Raw genomic sequence first — 21,321 nt, forward strand, 5'->3', positions numbered from 1 at the left:
CATGGAATGTTCTCTGGAAAATTGAATTACACGGCTGAACTTTCGTGCATCAGATGATCCACAATCCCTATATTTTTATTATACTATTTTGATATAGATAACATATACAAGTTTGTTTTTTTTCTTTTATCAATCTATTACTAATGTTCATAATCTAGGTAAATAGTATGGTTTCCGGTTTTCGTGGAGCTGTTGGGCGTGCTTTGCGAGCAGTCCGTTTCTCACTTTCTTCTCTTGGGCGCTCTGTGCCCTCCGCTCGCGGTGTGCATCATCCCACACCACGGGCTGGAATCTGTGAGGTGTTTTGTCCAGAACACTCTGTAATGTTCTGTAGTATTCTACGTCACTCAAGTCCGGGAAGTTATGTGTTTCATCCCTATCTTCCCTCTCATCCTTGTCTATAGTAATGTTGTGCTGGAACACCTGCGATATCACGGCAGCCTGGGACTCGGCCAATGGGAATGGAACTACCATCTGTGGCAGTAATGTGAATGCAAGAGTCGGGTCGGCCTTGTAGATTACGTGATTCCAGAGACCGTTTATACCAGACCCGTCCTTCTTCACGAGACGCTTGTTAAACTCAGAATCGAAAAATGGAAGCGTATACAAGTAGCCGGTGGCATACACCAGGTGATCGACGTCCTCCAATTGATCACCGTTCTCGAAAAGCACCGTGCCATTGGGTTGCACAGCCCGGATTTTGGGTACGTACTCAATTAGACTTCCTTGCTTGTTTTCAACTTCGTCGAGGTTCGTGACACTGACGTACACTTTTGAGGCAACAGTGCTGCATTGGTTTGCAATATCAGAACCGGAACTTCCGTTACCGACAACTATGATCGTTTTATCGCGGGCGAACTCACAGTTGTGGAAATCCTTCGAATGCAAGGCTCTCCCCTGTTGGAACCATTCGTCTAACCCCTTCACGCCACTAGGGATCTTTGGAGTCGTGAAATGACCGTTAGATATAACAACGTAGTCGAAATCATAGCATTTTTCCGTAGTTCCCTCACCGGTAGTGATAATCCATTTCCGACCGTCTTGGTGCTTCGAGACACGAACAACACTCGTAGATAGCTTCACGTCAATTTGAGCGTTACTCTTGATAAATTGAGTATAGTATTCCTGTAAGTATTCCCACACTTGTCCACGATTGGGATAGAATGGCACTCCTGCTTTGAACGGAAACCCACTAAACTGCATCAAGTCCTTAGAGATATTAGTCTCCAAGTAATCATACATGACTCTGCCTGATTTATCGTCTTCAGGATAGAACCAGACTCCACCAATCTCAGGGTTACTATCAAATATTGTGACATTGACCCCAATGAAATCCTCGAGCAATACCCTCGCGGTAGCCAGACCACCGGGACCAGCCCCTACAATACCAACCCTTTTACCAGTCATTCCTAGTTATTTTTTTATGGTGTTTCCTTGAATATAGACCCTTTTGATAACGAAATAGAAAAGACTAAAATGGAAAAGAACTCAATGTCTTATTTAAATATTAGTTGTGTTGCTTGTTGTTTTTTTTCTCATTCCTTAAATCTTATGACTCGTGCATTGTTCCCTTGATAACATCTTACGTTGAAATGTAATGCCAGATTTCAAAGGAGAGAGATGCCACAATATTCAATTACGTCATTCTTGTTTTCTTAATTTATTGCTTTTTTTTTTATTGAACTATAATATATATCTTAGTAAATAGTCATATATATTAATCTGTAACCCAGTGGGAGGTGGTATATTAGACTATTTATTTACGTAACTGTTTGACCTCTCAATGGCATGCAAGAGATTGGGAGCTTGGAGCACATTTGCTACCCCAGTGGTAATGACCCCAAGCAGCACCCAGAACCACAGCTATCATGAGCCATCCATTGTAGGTCATGAAAACCAGCATCAGCATGAATGAGTAACCCACTTGGAAACCGTACCACATACTCCTACTCAGAGCAATTCTTTTAGTAGCTCGGGAAGCCACATTAGCAGGTACGTTGGTCTCGTTGTTTGAGGACGTAGACGTTACTTCGTAGAGGCGTTGGCTGTTATTCAGATAATATTTCAAGTACTCGTAGAGCCCACTGAGGAGGAAAAGAGCAACACAACTCAGTAATAGCCCTTGGACAGTTTTAATGTGCCACCAGTGGAACACTACACAGGTGTTCTTGTAGTTCCATGTGAATAACATGTTCATAGAACATGAGTCAGTGTCCCCCATTCCGGGATGGTTCATTCCAGCGTGGCCCTTCGAATGATCCATTGCTGAGTGATCCATAGCTGAGTGGTCCATATTTATGTGGCCCATAGTAACGAGTAGATTTGAATAATACTAAGAGAATATTATTACTAGCACTTAGCTTAAATAGTTATTGTATCTGAACTGCTTAGTAAGGCTTTCCCAGTTTTTAATTAATATTTCGTTGTTTTTTCACACGTAGGCACTAAATTTTTTTTTAAAGGTGCAATAAAACAAAGGGTGTTTTATCAGCAAAAATAGTATCGATATTGCCTTGAAGATGGGCCCATTATCTTTAAGAATGGTTGAATGCAGTATACCATGTTTGTGATATGAAACTGTTTTAGTTACAATATACTTAAGAAATTTCTATATAATCATTCGTTAAAGTTTTTTTTAATAAATTAAAAGTTAGAGTTCTTAAAAAAAGGCATTAAAATTCTTTATATTTTTGTATAAAATCGTTATTGTAAATTTAAAAGACTAGAGAGTTTTTTAAAAAGGAACCTTCTTACAACTTGTCACCGTGGTGGAAGTTGTCACCAGCGTAGACAGCCTTGTCACCCAATTCTTCTTCAATTCTCAACAATTGGTTCAACTTAGCCAATCTTTCGGATCTAGCTGGAGCACCAGTCTTGATTTGACCAGTTCTCAAACCAACGACCAAGTCAGCAATGAAGGTGTCTTCGGTTTCACCAGATCTGTGGGAAACCATAACACCCCAGCCAGCGGCGAAAGAGTCTTGAGCAGCCTTGATGGATTCGGATAGGGAACCGATTTGGTTAACCTTCAACAACAAAGCGTCAGCAGCCTTCTTTTCAATGGCAGTGGCAATTCTCTTTGGGTTGGTGACAGTCAAGTCGTCGGCGACAATTTGGACACCGGCGGTCTTGAAGAAGTGGGACCAAGCTTCCCAGTCATCTTCAGCGAATGGATCTTCGATGGAGACAATTGGGTACTTCTTGATCAAACTGTGGTACAAGTCAGCCAATTGGGCACCGGACAACCACTTGGAGGCATCAGAGTTAGGGTTCTTGAAGTCCAAGTCGTACTTACCGTCCTTGAAGAATTCAGAGGAAGCACAGTCTAGACCGATCTTGACCTTACCGTCGTGACCAGCAGCCTTGATAGCGTCAACGATCAAGTCCAAAGCTTCTTCAGCGGTTTGAATGTCTGGAGCGACACCACCTTCGTCACCGACGTTACCGGCGGAAGAACCGTATCTCTTCTTGGTCAAAGACTTCAAGTTGTGGTAAACTTCGGAACCGATTCTCATAGCTTCGGTGAAAGACTTAGCACCAGTTGGAGCGATCATGAATTCTTGCAAAGCAAGAGCACCACCAGCGTGGGAACCACCGTTCAAGACGTTCAAGAATGGAACTGGCAAGACGTATGGGGAGGTCTTGGAACCAGACAATTCAGCCAAGTGTTGGTACAATGGGACGTTCTTTTCAGCAGCAGCGGCTCTGGCAGCGGCCATGGAGACACCTAGGATAGCGTTAGCACCTAGCTTGCTCTTGTTAGCGGTACCATCTAGAGACAACAATAGGTCGTCAACGGCCTTTTGGTCCTTGATGTCAACGTTAGCCTTAACGAAAGCTGGGGCAATGACGTCGTTGACGTTCTTGACAGCGTGCAAAACACCCTTACCCATCCATTGGGACTTGTCACCATCTCTCATTTCCAAAGCTTCGTGGATACCAGTGGAGGCACCAGATGGAACAATGGATCTGAAAACACCCTTTTCGGTGGTGATTTCAACTTCGACGGTTGGGTTACCACGAGAGTCGTAGACGGATCTAGCATAAACCTTAGAGACAGCCATTTTTATTTATATATGTTTGTTTGTTGGGTTGGGTTACTTTATGATACAAGGGAAGATATGAAAGACAAGTTCTAAAGGGAATTAGAATATAGACTGGGTTTATATACTTTTTTCCAACTTAAGACAAGAAAAAAAAAAGAAATCAATTGAGTTATTAATGATAGCTATAAGCTTATAGGTATTAAAGCTAATGCTATAGCACTCAGGTAGTACTAAGGCAGTAAGTAAGGTAGTATACTAAGGTAGTATACTAAGGTAGTATACTAAGGTAGTAAGTAAGGTAATAGCTAGTGGCTTGTAGCTTTGTAGCATTGTAGCTGGCAGCAATGGGACAAGACCATCACAAGAGCTCAGTTTTCAGAAACAAAAACGGAAAGGGCTCGCAGGTGATGAAGTTTTAGACAGGAAGAAAACCCTGCAGTTAGAAAGCTGTGGGTAGTAGGAGTAGGAGGAAGGAGCAGAGATTACGTATAATAGTTGGGAAAAAAAAAAGGAACTGGTGGCCCGGGTTCCACTAGTTGGTGGGAAAGAGGGAGCGTGGGAAGTGGGAAAAAAAATAAAAAAAGGTGTGGATTCCACTTCTGCTTCTCCTCCCTCACCCCATTGTTGGGCCCTGAAAGATATAACTTCTCGTTTTTTAATGGGAATCTGGGGTGTAGGGATGATCTATTTCTGGGATACGTATATAGTTATATGTATATAAGGTCAGAAAGAAAGAAAAATTTTGTTCAAAATAGCCCGGATAGATGGAAGGCCAGAGAAGAAGACTTGTCTAGGGTTTCTCGTAGGGTTTCGCATAGGGAGCGCATGGTTTCTATGATCTCGGAGTTATAGTGTGAGAACTTGCTTGTGTGTGGGATTCTTGTGAGGCTCTTCAAGTAGGAGGCTATGACTTTGAACATGTCCAGCTGTATTGTGATGCTGTGGTTTGAGAGTACAGGGCAGGACATGATGTTTGTTAGAGTGTCTTGTAATGTAGACTGGATGTATGGTACTGTCTCTGTCCGTGTATGGGGTACGGTCTGCGCGTGCGATTGCGACTGCGATTGCGAGTGGGACTGCGATTGCGAGTGCGACTGCGATTGCGATTGCGAGTGCGACTGGGCACGAAAGTCAAGGACCTTGTGGAATTGTTCTAGCTCAGGGTTTAGGATATCCCTTGTGAAATGTTCGGTTAATAGGTTGACTAACTGAAGCATCTTGTTCACCACCACGTGTTTTAACTTCCTGTGGTCCTCTATTGTCGTTACGAAATGGGTTCTCCTGGGGTCCAGAAGCACCTGCATGTACCTCAGCAGGTTTAAGTACCGGTTAAAGATCTTGAGCTGAATCATGCACGAGTGGTTGACGATGATATTGAGCGGGTACGGCACCATGACATCTAGCTCGAGGTGGTATATATTACTATAACTTGTAGTACCAGTGTCGTCATCATGTACGTTATCTGCAAATAGTATCCTTTTCACGTTCTCGAAGTTATTGGCCTGCAAAACGTCTTCATCCATTAGCATGTCCCCGCCATCGTTTTGCAGGTTCTCGTTCGTCACAAACTGCATGATGCAATCTCGAAGGTTCATCGGGTTGTACTTCAAAGTTACCAATCTCTCCACCAAGGATCTCTCGTCAACTATACGGGACTCCCATACTTGATCTAGCCTCCGCAGTACCGAGACGCTGCTATTAAATTTCTTGCCTAACTCGCTCCGACCCTGCTCTATAAATTTATGGAATTTGTTACCATTGTTGTAGTGTAGATACGTTTTCAATATATCATACATGAAACTCTGTAGATTGTAACCTTCGAAAAACAGCTTCATGCAGAGATCGTTCGCCCTGCCATACCATCGCGATACATATAGTTCTAGATTCGTTCCCTCCATAAGATCGACGAAATTCAATTGCTCATTGTTGGTTTCCCCTTCCCGAGGAATTGTAGCCACCTCCATACTTAGCTTTACCACATTTAAGAGTTTACCTGTAATTAGTACTTGCGATAGTAGCTCATCACTAAACTTGTCTAGAAGTCCGTCCTTCCGTATCAAATATCTTGTTTCCCAAAGACGATCGGTTGTCAATATGCTATTACTGTCAATGCTGACATCTTTCATCATATCGCGAATCATGAATTCCTCATGTGGATCATTTACATCCCCGTTTATTAGCCATTCATTTAACATTGATAAGTAATCCTCACCCACTTTATTTAATAAGGATCTTAGGAAGCTTACACTGTTCCTATCACCTAATGATTGCGAGATCATTTCTTGAATATACTTTATGACATTACCACCCTTTGGAGTTAATGACAGACTTGAGTCAGTAGGTAACAGCATTGCCTGACCCACGTCCTCAAGCTCTTTCTTAAAGTTATTGAAATCTTCCTGGTCTAAGTTCATGTTTAATCTGCTGTTCGTTTCATCAGTGATCCGTACACACAAGTTATACAACAGTTCCATCTTCTTATTCAGCTCATAGTCATTAATCAAGTGTTCCATATCTCTTATAGAGAAATTTGGATTTGAGCAGTACTCTTTCTCTAAGCGCTCCACTATAAACCTTAGGTATCCATCCTTTAGAAAAGATCTTATTTCATAGGACAATCGTTGTAAGACACTACCGTAAGATGGACGTGACCACTCCTGGATGCAATTGTTCAGAAAGATGTATGATTTGCCCAGTTTTAACAGCTTTATACAGTATTGTTTGAAAGACGGGTCCATATTCTTTGATATCCGGAACGATGGTGTTGCATCCACGGCAGGATCATAGCTATTGTTATACCTGATATACATACCTTCCAATCCGACTAACGTATCCAACAAGTCCCGTACAACCAATGATTCCTGCACTCGACGTTGTTCAACACCTTGCAATTGGCTCAATGGGTATGCTCTAAACTTGGCTTGTCTACTACAGAATGGGCCCGGATTCACTGTCCTTCGAAGTATTGCATTATTTTGACCGTCGTCTCTTATAGGAAGCAACTCCACTATATCTTCAACAGCACGTACCTCCATGATTGTTTTTTAATTTAATATTTGTTTTCTCGATTGTTCTTATTAGTTTAAATGATATATGCTTATCTTAGAGTTCAAATTTGTTTTTGTGCTAATCGAGTTTTCGTGTTTACTTTGAAGTAAGAAGAAAACAGTGGGAAATGTTTAAACACGTTTCGAGCTGATTTGTTAAGTACCGATAATTGAATTAATGTATCCTTTTATTGTTAGATATCTGTGTACTTATAACTACAACGAGTAAAAATTATAAAAGAACTTTCTTCTTTTTGTTTATAGTTAAACCATCTCGGACAGTCAAATTTCACGTTTTGGTCGCGTAACACAACACCGAAGAGTAGACCTGCAAGATAAAGAAAAAGTTAGGAATAGATGAGAGTAAAACAAAAATAATATTTTATCGTTAATAGTATTGCCACTTACATTTGTATTACATTATACTGAAAAAAAAGCTTTACTAATTCCGTTTCAGTTTTCAGTTTGGACAACTAAAAAAAGGGACTACCTTACAAACATTAAAAAACCTTTTAAAAACGATACGGCTAGAGCCAATAGAACCACGTGATCAGAATTCTTCTCTACAACAAATCAAAGACTTTATCACTTTATACAAAATAATCACGTTATGAAAAAACCGATATCACTGCATACAACAATGTCATGTGAACAACATGTTAGAAACGATAAACTCCCGTGACCCACACAGAATATAATACATAACGAAAACACACGGGACTAAAATAATATATATAATATACGACGATAACCGAACGTGAATCACGGGTGTATCACTACAAACGCAAGGTGGCGACAATATATGAAATTCTGAGCAATAGTGGGATTTCAATGAACTTTTTATTAGTGTTCCCTTTATTTTGTGATCAGTAGTATCAATTTCCTCCAATCAAAATTTTTTTAGTTTTATACAAGAAGTAATATTGTTTGTTGTTTGGAAACGAAGTGGTTACCAATAGGACGGAATAAAAAAGGATATAAGCTATGTTTTTGACTAGAAGTGAATACGATCGTGGTGTTAGTACATTTTCGCCGGAAGGTAGATTATTCCAAGTTGAGTACTCGCTAGAGGCTATTAAACTGGGGTCTACTGCAATTGGTGTAGTTACGAGTGAGGGTGTTGTTCTGGGTGTTGAGAAGCGTGCTACCTCGCCTCTATTGGAATCTGACTCCATTGAGAAGATAGTTGAGATTGACAGACATGTCGGGTGTGCTATGAGTGGTCTTACAGCTGATGCGCGTTCTATGTTAGAACATGCGCGTGTCAGTGCGGTGACACATAACCTGTATTATGACGAAGATATTAAGGTGGAGTCTCTTACTCAATCTGTTTGTGACCTGGCGTTGAGATTCGGAGAAGGTGCCTCTGGTGAGGAGAGGCTTATGTCAAGACCGTTCGGTGTTGCTCTGCTTATTGCAGGCTATGACAAGGACGATGGATACCAATTGTTCCATGCGGAGCCATCAGGAACTTTCTATCGTTACAATGCCAAGGCTATAGGGTCCGGTTCTGAAGGTGCACAATCCGAACTACAGAATGAATGGCACTCTTCATTGACTCTAAGAGAAGCTGAGCTTCTTGTGCTAAAGATACTAAAGCAAGTCATGGAGGAGAAGTTAGATGAGAATAACGCCCAACTAAGTAGCATTACCAAAGATGATGGATTCCAGATATATAGCGACAAAAAGACCGCTGAAATTATCAAGGTTTTCAAGGAAAAGGAAGCTGAGGAAGCTCCTGAAGATAATGATGTAGAAATGTCCTAAGTAAAAAAATAAATACTAAGAAAAATAATATCAAATTGTTTCAATAAGGGATAGATATATTTGAAGAACGAAAACACTTTCTCCTGAACATATATACCGAAAAGTAAAGCTAGGAATGTGATTCTGATATTATACTGTAAATTTTCAGATATGCAAGAATTTTTTTTGTATTTTTTTTATTGTCTCTTTTGAAATCATTTTAAAAAATTATAACCAATTAACTTATAACACTGCAAACCATATGGTTAAGTAAAACAATCGAGTAACTTTGGTAACATGTGTTAAGATGTATATCAACTATTCAGAGATTTCGGTGAGGACAACTTAATTATTATAAACTATTCCAGAATTTCAAAATCATCGTCATCGTACATTTCATCATCGAAATCATTAAGATCCATGTCCTCAACCTCCTGTTTTATTTTAGAAAGACCACATAAATCTTCAATGAACATAGGATTGTTTAATGCATTCTTAACAAAATCCCAGCCGCCTTCAAGATAGCCATCGATAATTGGAGAAGAGCATGCTGAGCAATGACCATAAGCTGGAGTCTTTAATTTGACAGTAGAAAAATTACTTAGAAAACCTCTAAGCTGATGCGGAACTTCACCCAATACATTGTCTTTGCCACTATGCTGCAAACTTGATACTAATAATTCTACCGCCTGAGAAGCCGCTAACGGTGCTACACCGGGCCTAGTTACTGTGCACATTTGATCTAAGGTACGATCAGAAATACTATCAGTAGGAACTACTATATCATTACAAAAATAACAACCAAGGTCATTTTGAATATTACCATGTTTAATTACAAGATAGCTGTCAAACCCAAGAGCCACATTCATCACATTTTTGTTCAATGCTTTTCCAATAACTGCCGGCAGCCACCTAGTTTCTCTTGAATCCATCAATAGGAAAATTGTGTCATGAGATTCAATAAGATTAACTAATTTGATATAATCAGCATGTTCATGCTCTTCATTTTTTATTGGATGTCCGATCATAGGTACATTCAATTGGTCTCCTACAGCGTCTATTAATGGAAATACTCTTTTTAGCCCTTCTGCAGCTGCTATAGATTTCTCTTTCCCTACATCTGAAAACTCAAATAATGGCTGTCTGACTGGATTCGACAGTGACACTGTTCCGTTGTCAACAAAAGTGATTTTCCGACAACCCCATGCCATCAACGATCTTGCAACATAACATCCAAGAGTTCCTGATCCAAGTAATAGGATTTTGTTATTCTTTATAACTTCTAGATTAATATCTGGGGCTATTCTCCATTTCATTAATTTTAAATTTAGATCAACAGATTGTCCTGCAACCTTTAATGGGTCTATAAGAGAACTCAAGTCTAGTGCTCTAGGAATCAACTTCCCTTGGTTATTACTTTCCCATCCTGAGGTTTTATATTCATCAAATTCTAATTTTGGGATCCTGATACTTAGTTTCAGTAAATTTACAGGCTTATTTCTGACCAAATGGACGTCTAATAACTCTGCTTCAGGATAGTCTCCACAAAATATCGTCAATATATTCTTCAAGAAAGCAGATGGATATTCAGAATTAATACTTGTGTCCCGCACTAATAAAGCATTAACATCTTTGATATCTAAATTCTTTTCGTAAGGTGTAATAGAACCATTCTGTTTTCGTATGGCAACCCAGTTATTTTGATTATCGTCGAACCATTCTCGTTCCTTATGAACTACAGCATCGTCAATAATATTAGACTTATCGACTAATGAAAAGTTCCTATGAATCTGGAATGTAGGCGTACAAACCCAGTAATAAAATTTATATTTCTTTAGATCCGCAAAGCTGAGAATTGAAAACCCCAATGACTTGTTTATATCCTTCTTCCCACTTTCAATTAATAATGCTGCCTCATCAGCTAGATATTTTTGCTTATTTAGCAACTTGAATTCCTCCAAAGTATTACAATTGTATAACCTGCCATGTATATAGATATTCCTAGGTTCGAGTTTAGTCTCTGTCAGATCAAAGCTAGCCTTATCTAAAAACAGATGCACTGAGTTACTTGTCGAGGGTATTTGTGCTATATTAAGTTTCGCTAGAAGTGGTATGGTTTTGGTATCCAATTTTTGCTCCTCTAGTTTGAGTCTAGACAATTCCTGAAAAAATGAAGTATCTAGAAAAGATTCTAACGCCGGAACAAAGTTCAAATCAGTACTCATCTTACTCTTAAAGATTCTTTCTCTCTCAAAACAAATGAATCAAATGTGCAAGCATCCATTACTTTTTATGGATTTATTTACCGTATGTATGCTCGTTAGCTCTTTCCATAATAAACTACTTTCTACACATACTTATCAAAAGGAGTGCTCTTGAACTAGAGTCAAGTAATGATCTTCGGTCATATCCGATTGACTAAAGACACCGACTTTTCGCTCATCACCGAGATCTCGTCAAATATAGCCGGGTAAAACCTGATATGGAAAAAAGAACTTTCTACGTATGAGATGATGTTTAATGAGTAACTAATAGCGTAAATATAGGGTTTGATAATAAATATGTTGATTGGTAAAATAAATCTAAATAACAGAAAGTTAACAATTAAGGATGAATCTAGTGTATTCACATCGTCAGGTAGTAAATTAATCCTTAAGATCCTTGCGTAGTTCCGTTGGTTAAATTTTTAACATATTTCTATCATACCTGATTTAACTATTAACTTCGAGGTTCACATCCTCTATTATATCTGCTTTGATATACATTTTTAATATAGGAGGTAGTGACATTCTGTTGCAGTAGTAAGTACAGAAGCGGTATCATTTATAGGTGGTGACAATTAAGAAAACCAACCATATCCAACTAACAAACTCGTTTTCAATATTTATTACTCTTTTCTAATTTTTATTTGATAAAAGCAATAGTTCTTAAATATTACTAGTCTTTTCTTTGCAAGTATTACTTCGCTTGATGATATTATATTAATGTTGCAGTATTGGTAATTCCCTCCACTTGGGAGAAGGTGATTTTTCAAGCACTCCTTTTGTTTATTTTAAAGTCACCAGATTTGTAGATTATACTAGACTAGACAATTCTATACTGCAATTAAGTGTCTTATAACATTTTTTAACGACCATTTATCAGATTTTTTGACATCCTATATTCTTGATATTGACCTGAGTTCGCTGTCTTTCGAGTATTTACTGGATTTTTTATTAACTATATGGTTTTTTATGTATCAGTATTTAATATTATGTGCCAATTATCTGGAATTTAAATTGAGAAGGTTAAGAAAGCTAATATGTTATATTTATTTTATTCAATTTATTATTCTTAAAAATCCTTTATGGTAACTCATACCGTATTGTGAATGAAATATCCAGAGTTAAGGATATGCCAGATTTTAAAAACAACACAGGTATTTTAAATTGTTTATATCAATATGATTACCCATAGTTTTTTTTCCATTATTTAGTCGATTCAAATTACTTGCTAAGCTTTTGATGATTTTTTTATTCGAAAAAGGTCATAAAATTCGAGAAAGCAACCAAACCTAAATGAGTAATACCAGAATAACCCCACAAGTCGTATTTGTTTAGCATTGCTATTCTATTTAAAATTTTTTTCTTTTTTTTTTCCTTCATGTTAGTTGTTGCAAAAAAGAGGGATATAATATTTCTTTTTCTTTTCTTGTCATATGTTGTACTATGACATAAACGCTCTAGAAAGTACGGTGTGACACTTCATTATTATATGCTTACTTCCCATGATTGTGAAGGGCAAAATATCAAGAATTTTACCTCTTACCACTGAATCTCGAGACGACATTTGACATAATTTTTACCTCTAATATCTTCTACAGTAAATATAGCATATTTTGTGCCTCATCATACTATTATAATTTGAAGAGAATTATTTCCAATACGTAATGGACATTTTTTTAATTTTATTTTTGGTAGTTTCTAACTTCAATTGATTTTTAAATTAAAAAAAACAATAAATAGAAATAATTTACCCAATGTTTAATTTTAGAATTATTTCAACCAATACTAATTGTTTCATATTCTAATATATCCAGACACATTTCCCTTATTCTAGTTACTTTCTTTTCTTTTATTATCACCTTTATTTTCAATTTATTTTATATTTCCATGCCTCAACATTCCTTATTTGCTAGACTCAAGCATATCCTAGTACAACGCAATAAACAAGATATCGCCTTTGAAAGTGACCTGATATCTTGTAATTTTTTACATTCATTTCCCGAACAAAGGAATCATTTGCTTTCCATTATAAAATCCAACTAACCTTTATTTTTTTTTTTTTTGCTTTTTAACTTTATCTATTTTAAAATTAATAACATTTTAGCAAATACATTCTTAGTTTTTATTATACGTTGTGGCATTTTTCTAATAACAATAGGCTTAGCTACAAAGTTAATAGTTCAAATATAATATTAATTTGATAAAATTTATTATATTATGTTTGGTAATATTTATTTAATTTTGATTTTTGATTCGTCCTAAGCAGCGTAAAGGAAAAAAAAAGGGTTCTCTCTCTACTCACTGTATCTTTTACTACGCAGAATTGATCGGATACTTCGGATTTCTCCACAATGGTCCAAAAGTAAAGAACACCCCTGAAGTGTTTTGATTATGTACACCTTCAATCCCAGGAGAAAAGAAAGTCTACCTATTTTGTGGAGGCTCCCTCAATTGGAGAGAGACCCGTCTTTTTACTTTTTAATTGTTGGAATCTATGGTTATATAAATTTGCCTCTCGATACTTAGTAATCTATATTCCTGCCTCGGAGGAGCTCTTCGAGCCTTTACCTCCGGCACTTATCCTGGAATACTTAGAACCGTCACATTATACTGTACAGACTGAGTTCTCTACACAGAAAGGTATCCACAGAAATCCTCTCAACAAACTCAAAATCTGTATAATAAAATGGTAATCCGTAAATTATAGGAATGGATGGATATGAACTTGAAAAGAGCGTAGGGTATTTATGGTACGTATGTTTTTGAATAATACACGGAAAGGACCGTAAGAAATTTCCAAATGAGGTTTTTCCGAAGACGAAATTGTTCCGTAGCTCTCCGAGAAAAAATAAATAAAATCAAATTATCGTGGACATATATGATACTAGAAAGATAAAATACCCTCTCTATCAATTTGGATACTCTATACCGCGGGTTACAATATTCCTTTTTTGAATAGTAAATTTTTTAAGGGAATGTGTTCGAAATCTTTTATTCTCAAGAGTTAACAATTATTAACGTAATGTGACTTATAACAGTATAGAATACCATATATTATGAATATAAGGAATAGCATGAAAAATAATATATAATAGGAATATCATAAAATAGAATATATAATAGGAATATCATAAAATAGATTATATAATAGGAATATCATAAGATATAATAATTTGGAATATTATATAAAATAATACATTATATCATAATATAATGTAAAATATACTATACTATAAATATTGTAGGACTATAATGTCGATTGTATGGCATAATAAGTTATAATATAGTATCATAATATAATTATTTATATCATCTTCTATAGATATGATTGTAATGTTAGTTTAAATAGAAATTCTCATACTCATCGGTCAGAATCTGTGATGTTACCAGTTGACGAAAAATAGAACAAAAAAGCTATGACGTACTTCGGCCAAACGATGGATTTTTGACTTAATCCATTTATTTGTATGCGATAAATGTGAGATTAAAATTAGAGTTATTAGGGTATTATTAAAATATCTAAATAGGTATAATAAAGAAATAAAAGATTAAAAAAAAAAAACGTTACAAAAAGTGTTATACAAGCTAAAGCCTAGCATAGTGCGGCAAGAAGAACAAAATATCTGCCACAAGTGTATATATTATCATATTAAAAGCAAATGAATAAAAAAGAATAACCAACTTGAAGAATAAAAATAACAAGGTAATTGAAGATTAGTAAAAAATCAGATGTTCAGATCGTAATTAAAACTGTTAGGACCACTGAGATAGTAGTGATTAACAATTTAGTAGGGTTTAAGGATACAGCGCCACCTGTTGGTTGGAATATTGAAATGGAGGCTGTTGGAACAGATAGCACACTACTGCTCTTATATTGAACCATGGATGAAGTACTTTGTACAGCAGAAGAATCTCTACCGTTTCCTTGGATTGCAGAATTCGATGAAGTTCCAGTGTTGGAACCAGAGTTGGAACCAGTGTTGGAACCAGCGTGGGAACCAGAGTTGGAACCAGAGTTGGAACCAGAGTTGGAACCAGAGTTGGAACCAGTGTTGGAACCAGTGTTGGAACCAGTGTTGGAACCAGCGTGGGAACCAGAGTTGGAACCAGAGTTGGAACCAGAGTTGGAACCAGTGTTGGAACCAGTGTTGGAACCAGTGTTGGAACCAGTGTTGGAACCAGTGTTGGAACCAGTGTTAGCGTTATTACCAGAATTAGTGGTATCTGAAGTTGCTGCAACTTCGGAGACTGTAGTTGTAGCGCTATTTACTGAACTGGAGTTACTGTAAATTGGACGTGATGATGGAATAGAGGTCTCAGCACCAATCCTTGATGTTTCAATAATTGTAGTTGGGTTACCGTTGCTGTCGGTGGTGGTGATGTGGTGGATCAAGTCAGTCTCAACACTGCCGTCTGGGTGAGTAACAGTAGTAGTGTAGTCACCTAGGTTCGAGGTCTCGATGATTGTAGTTGGGTTACCGTTGCTGTCGGTGGTGGTGATGTGGTGGATCAAGTCAGTCTCAACACTGCCGTCTGGGTGAGTAACAGTAGTAGTGTAGTCACTATCAGGTTCGCCACCAATCTTAGATGTGACAGCGATAGTAGTTGGATTACCGTTGCTGTCGGTGGTGGTGATGTGGTGGATCAAGTCAGTCTCAACACTGCCGTCTGGGTGAGTAACAGTAGTAGTGTAGTCACCTAGGTTCGAGGTCTCGATGATTGTAGTTGGGTTACCGTTGCTGTCGGTGGTGGTGATGTGGTGGATCAAGTCAGTCTCAACACTGCCGTCTGGGTGAGTAACAGTAGTAGTGTAGTCACTATCAGGTTCGCCACCAATCTTAGATGTGACAGCGATAGTAGTTGGATTACCGTTGCTGTCGGTGGTGGTGATGTGGTGGATCAAGTCAGTCTCAACACTGCCGTCTGGGTGAGTAACAGTAGTAGTGTAGTCACCTAGGTTCGAGGTCTCGATGATTGTAGTTGGGTTACCGTTGCTGTCGGTGGTGGTGATGTGGTGGATCAAGTCAGTCTCAACACTGCCGTCTGGGTGAGTAACAGTAGTAGTGTAGTCACCTAGGTTCGAGGTCTCGATGATTGTAGTTGGGTTACCGTTGCTGTCGGTGGTGGTGATGTGGTGGATCAAGTCAGTCTCAACACTGCCGTCTGGGTGAGTAACAGTAGTAGTGTAGTCACTATCAGGTTCGCCACCAATCTTAGATGTGACAGCGATAGTAGTTGGATTACCGTTGCTGTCGGTGGTGGTGATGTGGTGGATCAAGTCAGTCTCAACACTGCCGTCTGGGTGAGTAACAGTAGTAGTGTAGTCACCTAGGTTCGAGGTCTCGATGATTGTAGTTGGGTTACCGTTGCTGTCGGTGGTGGTGATGTGGTGGATCAAGTCAGTCTCAACACTGCCGTCTGGGTGAGTAACAGTAGTAGTGTAGTCACTATCAGGTTCGCCACCAATCTTAGATGTGACAGCGATAGTAGTTGGATTACCGTTGCTGTCGGTGGTGGTGATGTGGTGGATCAAGTCAGTCTCAACACTGCCGTCTGGGTGAGTAACAGTAGTAGTGTAGTCACCTAGGTTCGAGGTCTCGATGATTGTAGTTGGGTTACCGTTGCTGTCGGTGGTGGTGATGTGGTGGATCAAGTCAGTCTCAACACTGCCGTCTGGGTGAGTAACAGTAGTAGTGTAGTCACCTAGGTTCGAGGTCTCGATGATTGTAGTTGGGTTACCGTTGCTGTCGGTGGTGGTGATGTGGTGGATCAAGTCAGTCTCAACACTGCCGTCTGGGTGAGTAACAGTAGTAGTGTAGTCACTATCAGGTTCGCCACCAATCTTAGATGTGACAGCGATAGTAGTTGGATTACCGTTGCTGTCGGTGGTGGTGATGTGGTGGATCAAGTCAGTCTCAACACTGCCGTCTGGGTGAGTAACAGTAGTAGTGTAGTCACCTAGGTTCGAGGTCTCGATGATTGTAGTTGGGTTACCGTTGCTGTCGGTGGTGGTGATGTGGTGGATCAAGTCAGTCTCAACACTGCCGTCTGGGTGAGTAACAGTAGTAGTGTAGTCACTATCAGGTTCGCCACCAATCTTAGATGTGACAGCGATAGTAGTTGGATTACCGTTGCTGTCGGTGGTGGTGATGTGGTGGATCAAGTCAGTCTCAACACTGCCGTCTGGGTGAGTAACAGTAGTAGTGTAGTCACCTAGGTTCGAGGTCTCGATGATTGTAGTTGGGTTACCGTTGCTGTCGGTGGTGGTGATGTGGTGGATCAAGTCAGTCTCAACACTGCCGTCTGGGTGAGTAACAGTAGTAGTGTAGTCACCTAGGTTCGAGGTCTCGATGATTGTAGTTGGGTTACCGTTGCTGTCGGTGGTGGTGATGTGGTGGATCAAGTCAGTCTCAACACTGCCGTCTGGGTGAGTAACAGTAGTAGTGTAGTCACCTAGGTTCGAGGTCTCGATGATTGTAGTTGGGTTACCGTTGCTGTCGGTGGTGGTGATGTGGTGGATCAAGTCAGTCTCAACACTGCCGTCTGGGTGAGTAACAGTAGTAGTGTAGTCACCTAGGTTCGAGGTCTCGATGATTGTAGTTGGGTTACCGTTGCTGTCGGTGGTGGTGATGTGGTGGATCAAGTCAGTCTCAACACTGCCGTCTGGGTGAGTAACAGTAGTAGTGTAGTCACCTAGGTTCGAGGTCTCGATGATTGTAGTTGGGTTACCGTTGCTGTCGGTGGTGGTGATGTGATGGATAGAATCAGTCTCAACGCTGCCATCAGAGTGGGTAACAGTGGTGATATAGTCGGTTGTAGGTTCACCGATCCTGGATGTTTCGATGATAGTAGTTGGCTTACCATCACTATCGGTGGTGGTGATGTGGTGAATGGAATCAGTCTCAACACTGCCGTCAGAGTGAGTAACAGTAGTAGTGTAGTCACTATCAGGTTCGCCACCAATCTTAGATGTGACAGCGATAGTAGTTGGATTACCGTTGCTGTCGGTGGTGGTGATGTGGTGGATCAAGTCAGTCTCAACACTGCCGTCTGGGTGAGTAACAGTAGTAGTGTAGTCACCTAGGTTCGAGGTCTCGATGATTGTAGTTGGGTTACCGTTGCTGTCGGTGGTGGTGATGTGGTGGATCAAGTCAGTCTCAACACTGCCGTCTGGGTGAGTAACAGTAGTAGTGTAGTCACCTAGGTTCGAGGTCTCGATGATTGTAGTTGGGTTACCGTTGCTGTCGGTGGTGGTGATGTGGTGGATAGAATCAGTCTCAACGCTGCCATCAGAGTGAGTGACTGTAGTGATGTAATCACCTAGGTTCGAGGTGGTAGGAACCACAATTGGCTCACCAGCACTGTTGGTAGTGTTCACAAAGTGGACAGAATCAGTCTCGACACTGCCATCAGAGTGGGTAACAGTGGTGATATAGTCGGTTGTAGGTTCACCGATCCTGGATGTTTCGATGATAGTAGTTGGCTTACCATCACTATCGGTGGTGGTGATGTGGTGAATGGAATCAGTCTCAACACTGCCGTCAGAGTGAGTAACTGTGGTGTTATAATCGCCAAGGTTCGAGGTCTCGATGATTGTAGTAGGGTTACCGTTGCTGTCGGTGGTGGTGATGTGATGGATAGAATCAGTCTCAACGCTGCCATCAGAGTGAGTGACTGTAGTGATGTAATCACCTAGGTTCGAGGTGGTAGGAACCACAATTGGCTCACCAGCACTGTTGGTAGTGTTCACAAAGTGGACAGAATCAGTCTCGACACTGCCATCAGAGTGGGTAACAGTGGTGATATAGTCGGTTGTAGGTTCACCGATCCTGGATGTTTCGATGATAGTAGTTGGCTTACCATCACTATCAGTGGTGGTGATGTGGTGAATGGAATCAGTCTCAACACTGCCGTCAGAGTGAGTAACTGTGGTGTTATAATCGCCAAGGTTCGAGGTCTCGATGATTGTAGTAGGGTTACCGTTGCTGTCGGTGGTGGTGATGTGATGGATAGAATCAGTCTCAACGCTGCCATCAGAGTGAGTGACTGTAGTGATGTAATCACCTAGGTTCGAGGTGGTAGGAACCACAATTGGCTCACCAGCACTGTTGGTAGTGTTCACAAAGTGGACAGAATCAGTCTCGACACTGCCGTCAGAGTGAGTAACAGTGGTGATATAGTCGGTTGTAGGGCCTTCAATCTTTGAAGTTGATATTATGGTAGTATTCTTACCCTCACTATCGGTGGTGGTGATGTGGTGAATGGAATCAGTCTCAACACTGCCGTCAGAGTGAGTAACTGTGGTGTTATAATCGCCAAGGTTCGAGGTCTCGATGATTGTAGTAGGGTTACCGTTGCTGTCGGTGGTGGTGATGTGGTGGATCAAGTCAGTCTCAACATTGCCATCAGAGTGAGTGACAGTAGTTAGATAATCTCCCAAATTAGATGTTACTTGAATGATGATAGGGTGACCGTCACTGTCTGTAGTACTAATTTGATGAATTAAGTCAGTCTCAACACTACCGTCTGGGTGTGTAATAGTTGTCAAGTAATCACCAATTCTGGAGGTCGTGGTGATAACTATTGGGTTACCATTGCTGTCCGTTGTATTTATGTAGTGTACAGCATCAGTCTCAACGCTACCATCGTTATGTGTTATTGTATATGTATAATCATGCCCGTCACCATTTGGATTTGGAGGTGGATCAACATGTGGGTCATAAGTATGGGTCGATGATCCTAGCACCGGCTTACCATTAGAGTCTGTACTAGTATAGAATGACACCACATCCGTTTCAACGCTTTTGCTTCCACCTGGTAGAGTTACAGTCACAATAACTGTACTAGCACCAGGGATATTGACGGATTCAGTCTTGGTAGGAACAACCACATCGTAGATAGTATGTAAAGTAGGGTTACCATCAACACCGGTGTATGTGCTGAATTCCGTTGAGGCTGTGTACGATGACAAAACATATTCAGAAGTATATCTAGTGGAAACGGTAGGAGGATTGTAGTAAGTACAATTAGTACAGTTTGGGTAAGTGTATATGTACCCCGTCCAATCAGAACGAGTAAATCCGTTAGCATCAACAAAAGTAGCAGTCATCTGACCAATACCTTTATAGTTATAGTAAGATATTCTCATTGGATATGCAACTCCTGCAACCATATATAATGTCAACGTTTTCTTTGAAGGCACGTAGTCAGTAACAGAGATATCATTTTCGGATGGTACAGGCCATGAATTTATATCACCACAAGTAAAGGTAGATGGATTACCAATATACATGACAGCAGCATCATCGTCATAATAAATAGCAAATGTGTAATTACCACTAATTGGTGGTACAAAGTAGCCACGCATTTCCAGAAGTAAACTACTAGTCTGCTCGACTAAAACACCAAACAATGTAGTACCATCATTTGGTAGATCAAAAGTAGTAGGGTTGGTAGTTAAAGCTTTGGCAAATTGTGTGTGTTCAGCTGTTGGGTAAGCCAATAACTGTTTATAGGAGGTTGAAGATAAACCATCATTAGCGATATGATAAAAATCTACTGTGAATCCAGGTAGACCTTGGGTATTAGAAGGATATTGACATAAGTTGTATAGGGCAACAGGATTTGTTGACCTTGCTAGCCCTACTAATAGTAGTAGAACTCCTAAAAATTGAGTGAATAATAGCTGCATATTTGCTTAATTTTGTTTTGAAAATATATCAAAAAAAATCAATAAATCCACTCTTTAATGCTTTTAATTCTGCTTTACAATTGAAATCATAAAGAATGTATTGGAGCCCCAAGTTAAAACCTTCTGTTTTTAGCTTAAGGTTTATATATGATTTAACTGCTTCGTCAAGATTTGATCAGATGTAAACAAGGATAAGATCTATAAAAAATTATTGATGAATGGCCTAGCCAAAATCAGATGAATGCAGTTTTCCTTTTTCTGATCTGAAAAGGAGTAAATAAAAACTAGAGATTCAACATCCTTATTTTTTTCCTCTTCAAAGTCCTTGAGTATTGCCTCTGATCAACTCTTAGTAATAACCTTCAACTAAATCCAAAGGAATTTTACGGCTCTTTAGCTTATTTAAAATTGTATCGGTTATAGTATATCTCATAAGTTAGTAAAAGGTTCTATTTTTAGTTCATCGAATCATTTGATGTATCTGTACAGGAACCCCAACATCTTCGACACTTCTAATGATCTGAAGA

At 39.4% G+C, this 21,321-nt stretch overlaps 7 protein-coding genes across 7 annotated transcripts; 1 reads left to right on the top strand and 6 right to left on the bottom strand.

Annotated features, from left to right (window-relative positions):
* Nucleotides 1–147: 147 nt before the first annotated feature.
* FMO1 (N,N-dimethylaniline monooxygenase) lies at nucleotides 148–1,407 on the bottom strand (the record flags this gene model as incomplete). The annotated part of the gene is made up of 1 exon (XM_071052534.1): nucleotides 148–1,407. One exon carries the CDS (start codon nucleotides 1,405–1,407, stop codon nucleotides 148–150), a length of 1,260 nt encoding a protein of 419 aa, XP_070906381.1.
* A 373-nt stretch (nucleotides 1,408–1,780) lies between these two features.
* On the bottom strand, nucleotides 1,781–2,293 carry CTR2 (low-affinity Cu transporter; the record flags this gene model as incomplete). Its single annotated transcript, XM_071052535.1, has 1 exon — nucleotides 1,781–2,293. One exon carries the CDS (start codon nucleotides 2,291–2,293, stop codon nucleotides 1,781–1,783), a length of 513 nt encoding a protein of 170 aa, XP_070906382.1.
* A 457-nt stretch (nucleotides 2,294–2,750) lies between these two features.
* ENO2 (phosphopyruvate hydratase ENO2) lies at nucleotides 2,751–4,064 on the bottom strand (the record flags this gene model as incomplete). The annotated part of the gene is made up of 1 exon (XM_071052536.1): nucleotides 2,751–4,064. One exon carries the CDS (start codon nucleotides 4,062–4,064, stop codon nucleotides 2,751–2,753), a length of 1,314 nt encoding a protein of 437 aa, XP_070906383.1.
* A 728-nt stretch (nucleotides 4,065–4,792) lies between these two features.
* On the bottom strand, nucleotides 4,793–7,081 carry SPC97 (gamma-tubulin-complex subunit SPC97; the record flags this gene model as incomplete). The annotated part of the gene is made up of 1 exon (XM_071052537.1): nucleotides 4,793–7,081. One exon carries the CDS (start codon nucleotides 7,079–7,081, stop codon nucleotides 4,793–4,795), a length of 2,289 nt encoding a protein of 762 aa, XP_070906384.1.
* Nucleotides 7,082–8,077: 996 nt separating this feature from the next.
* PUP2 (proteasome core particle subunit alpha 5) lies at nucleotides 8,078–8,860 on the top strand (the record flags this gene model as incomplete). Its single annotated transcript, XM_071052538.1, has 1 exon — nucleotides 8,078–8,860. One exon carries the CDS (start codon nucleotides 8,078–8,080, stop codon nucleotides 8,858–8,860), a length of 783 nt encoding a protein of 260 aa, XP_070906385.1.
* Nucleotides 8,861–9,198: 338 nt separating this feature from the next.
* On the bottom strand, nucleotides 9,199–11,064 carry ATG7 (Atg7p; the record flags this gene model as incomplete). The annotated part of the gene is made up of 1 exon (XM_071052539.1): nucleotides 9,199–11,064. The coding sequence occupies one exon, from the start codon at nucleotides 11,062–11,064 to the stop codon at nucleotides 9,199–9,201; it is 1,866 nt and encodes a 621-aa protein (XP_070906386.1).
* Nucleotides 11,065–14,836: 3,772 nt separating this feature from the next.
* On the bottom strand, nucleotides 14,837–20,794 carry RNJ42_02375 (uncharacterized protein; the record flags this gene model as incomplete). Its single annotated transcript, XM_071052540.1, has 1 exon — nucleotides 14,837–20,794. The coding sequence occupies one exon, from the start codon at nucleotides 20,792–20,794 to the stop codon at nucleotides 14,837–14,839; it is 5,958 nt and encodes a 1,985-aa protein (XP_070906387.1).
* Nucleotides 20,795–21,321: the final 527 nt, after the last annotated feature.

The sequence above is a fragment of the Nakaseomyces bracarensis genome (assembly GCF_045282275.1).
Source record: "Nakaseomyces bracarensis strain CBM3 chromosome Unknown Scaff9_0, whole genome shotgun sequence".
Lineage (NCBI taxonomy): Eukaryota > Fungi > Ascomycota > Saccharomycetes > Saccharomycetales > Saccharomycetaceae > Nakaseomyces > Nakaseomyces bracarensis.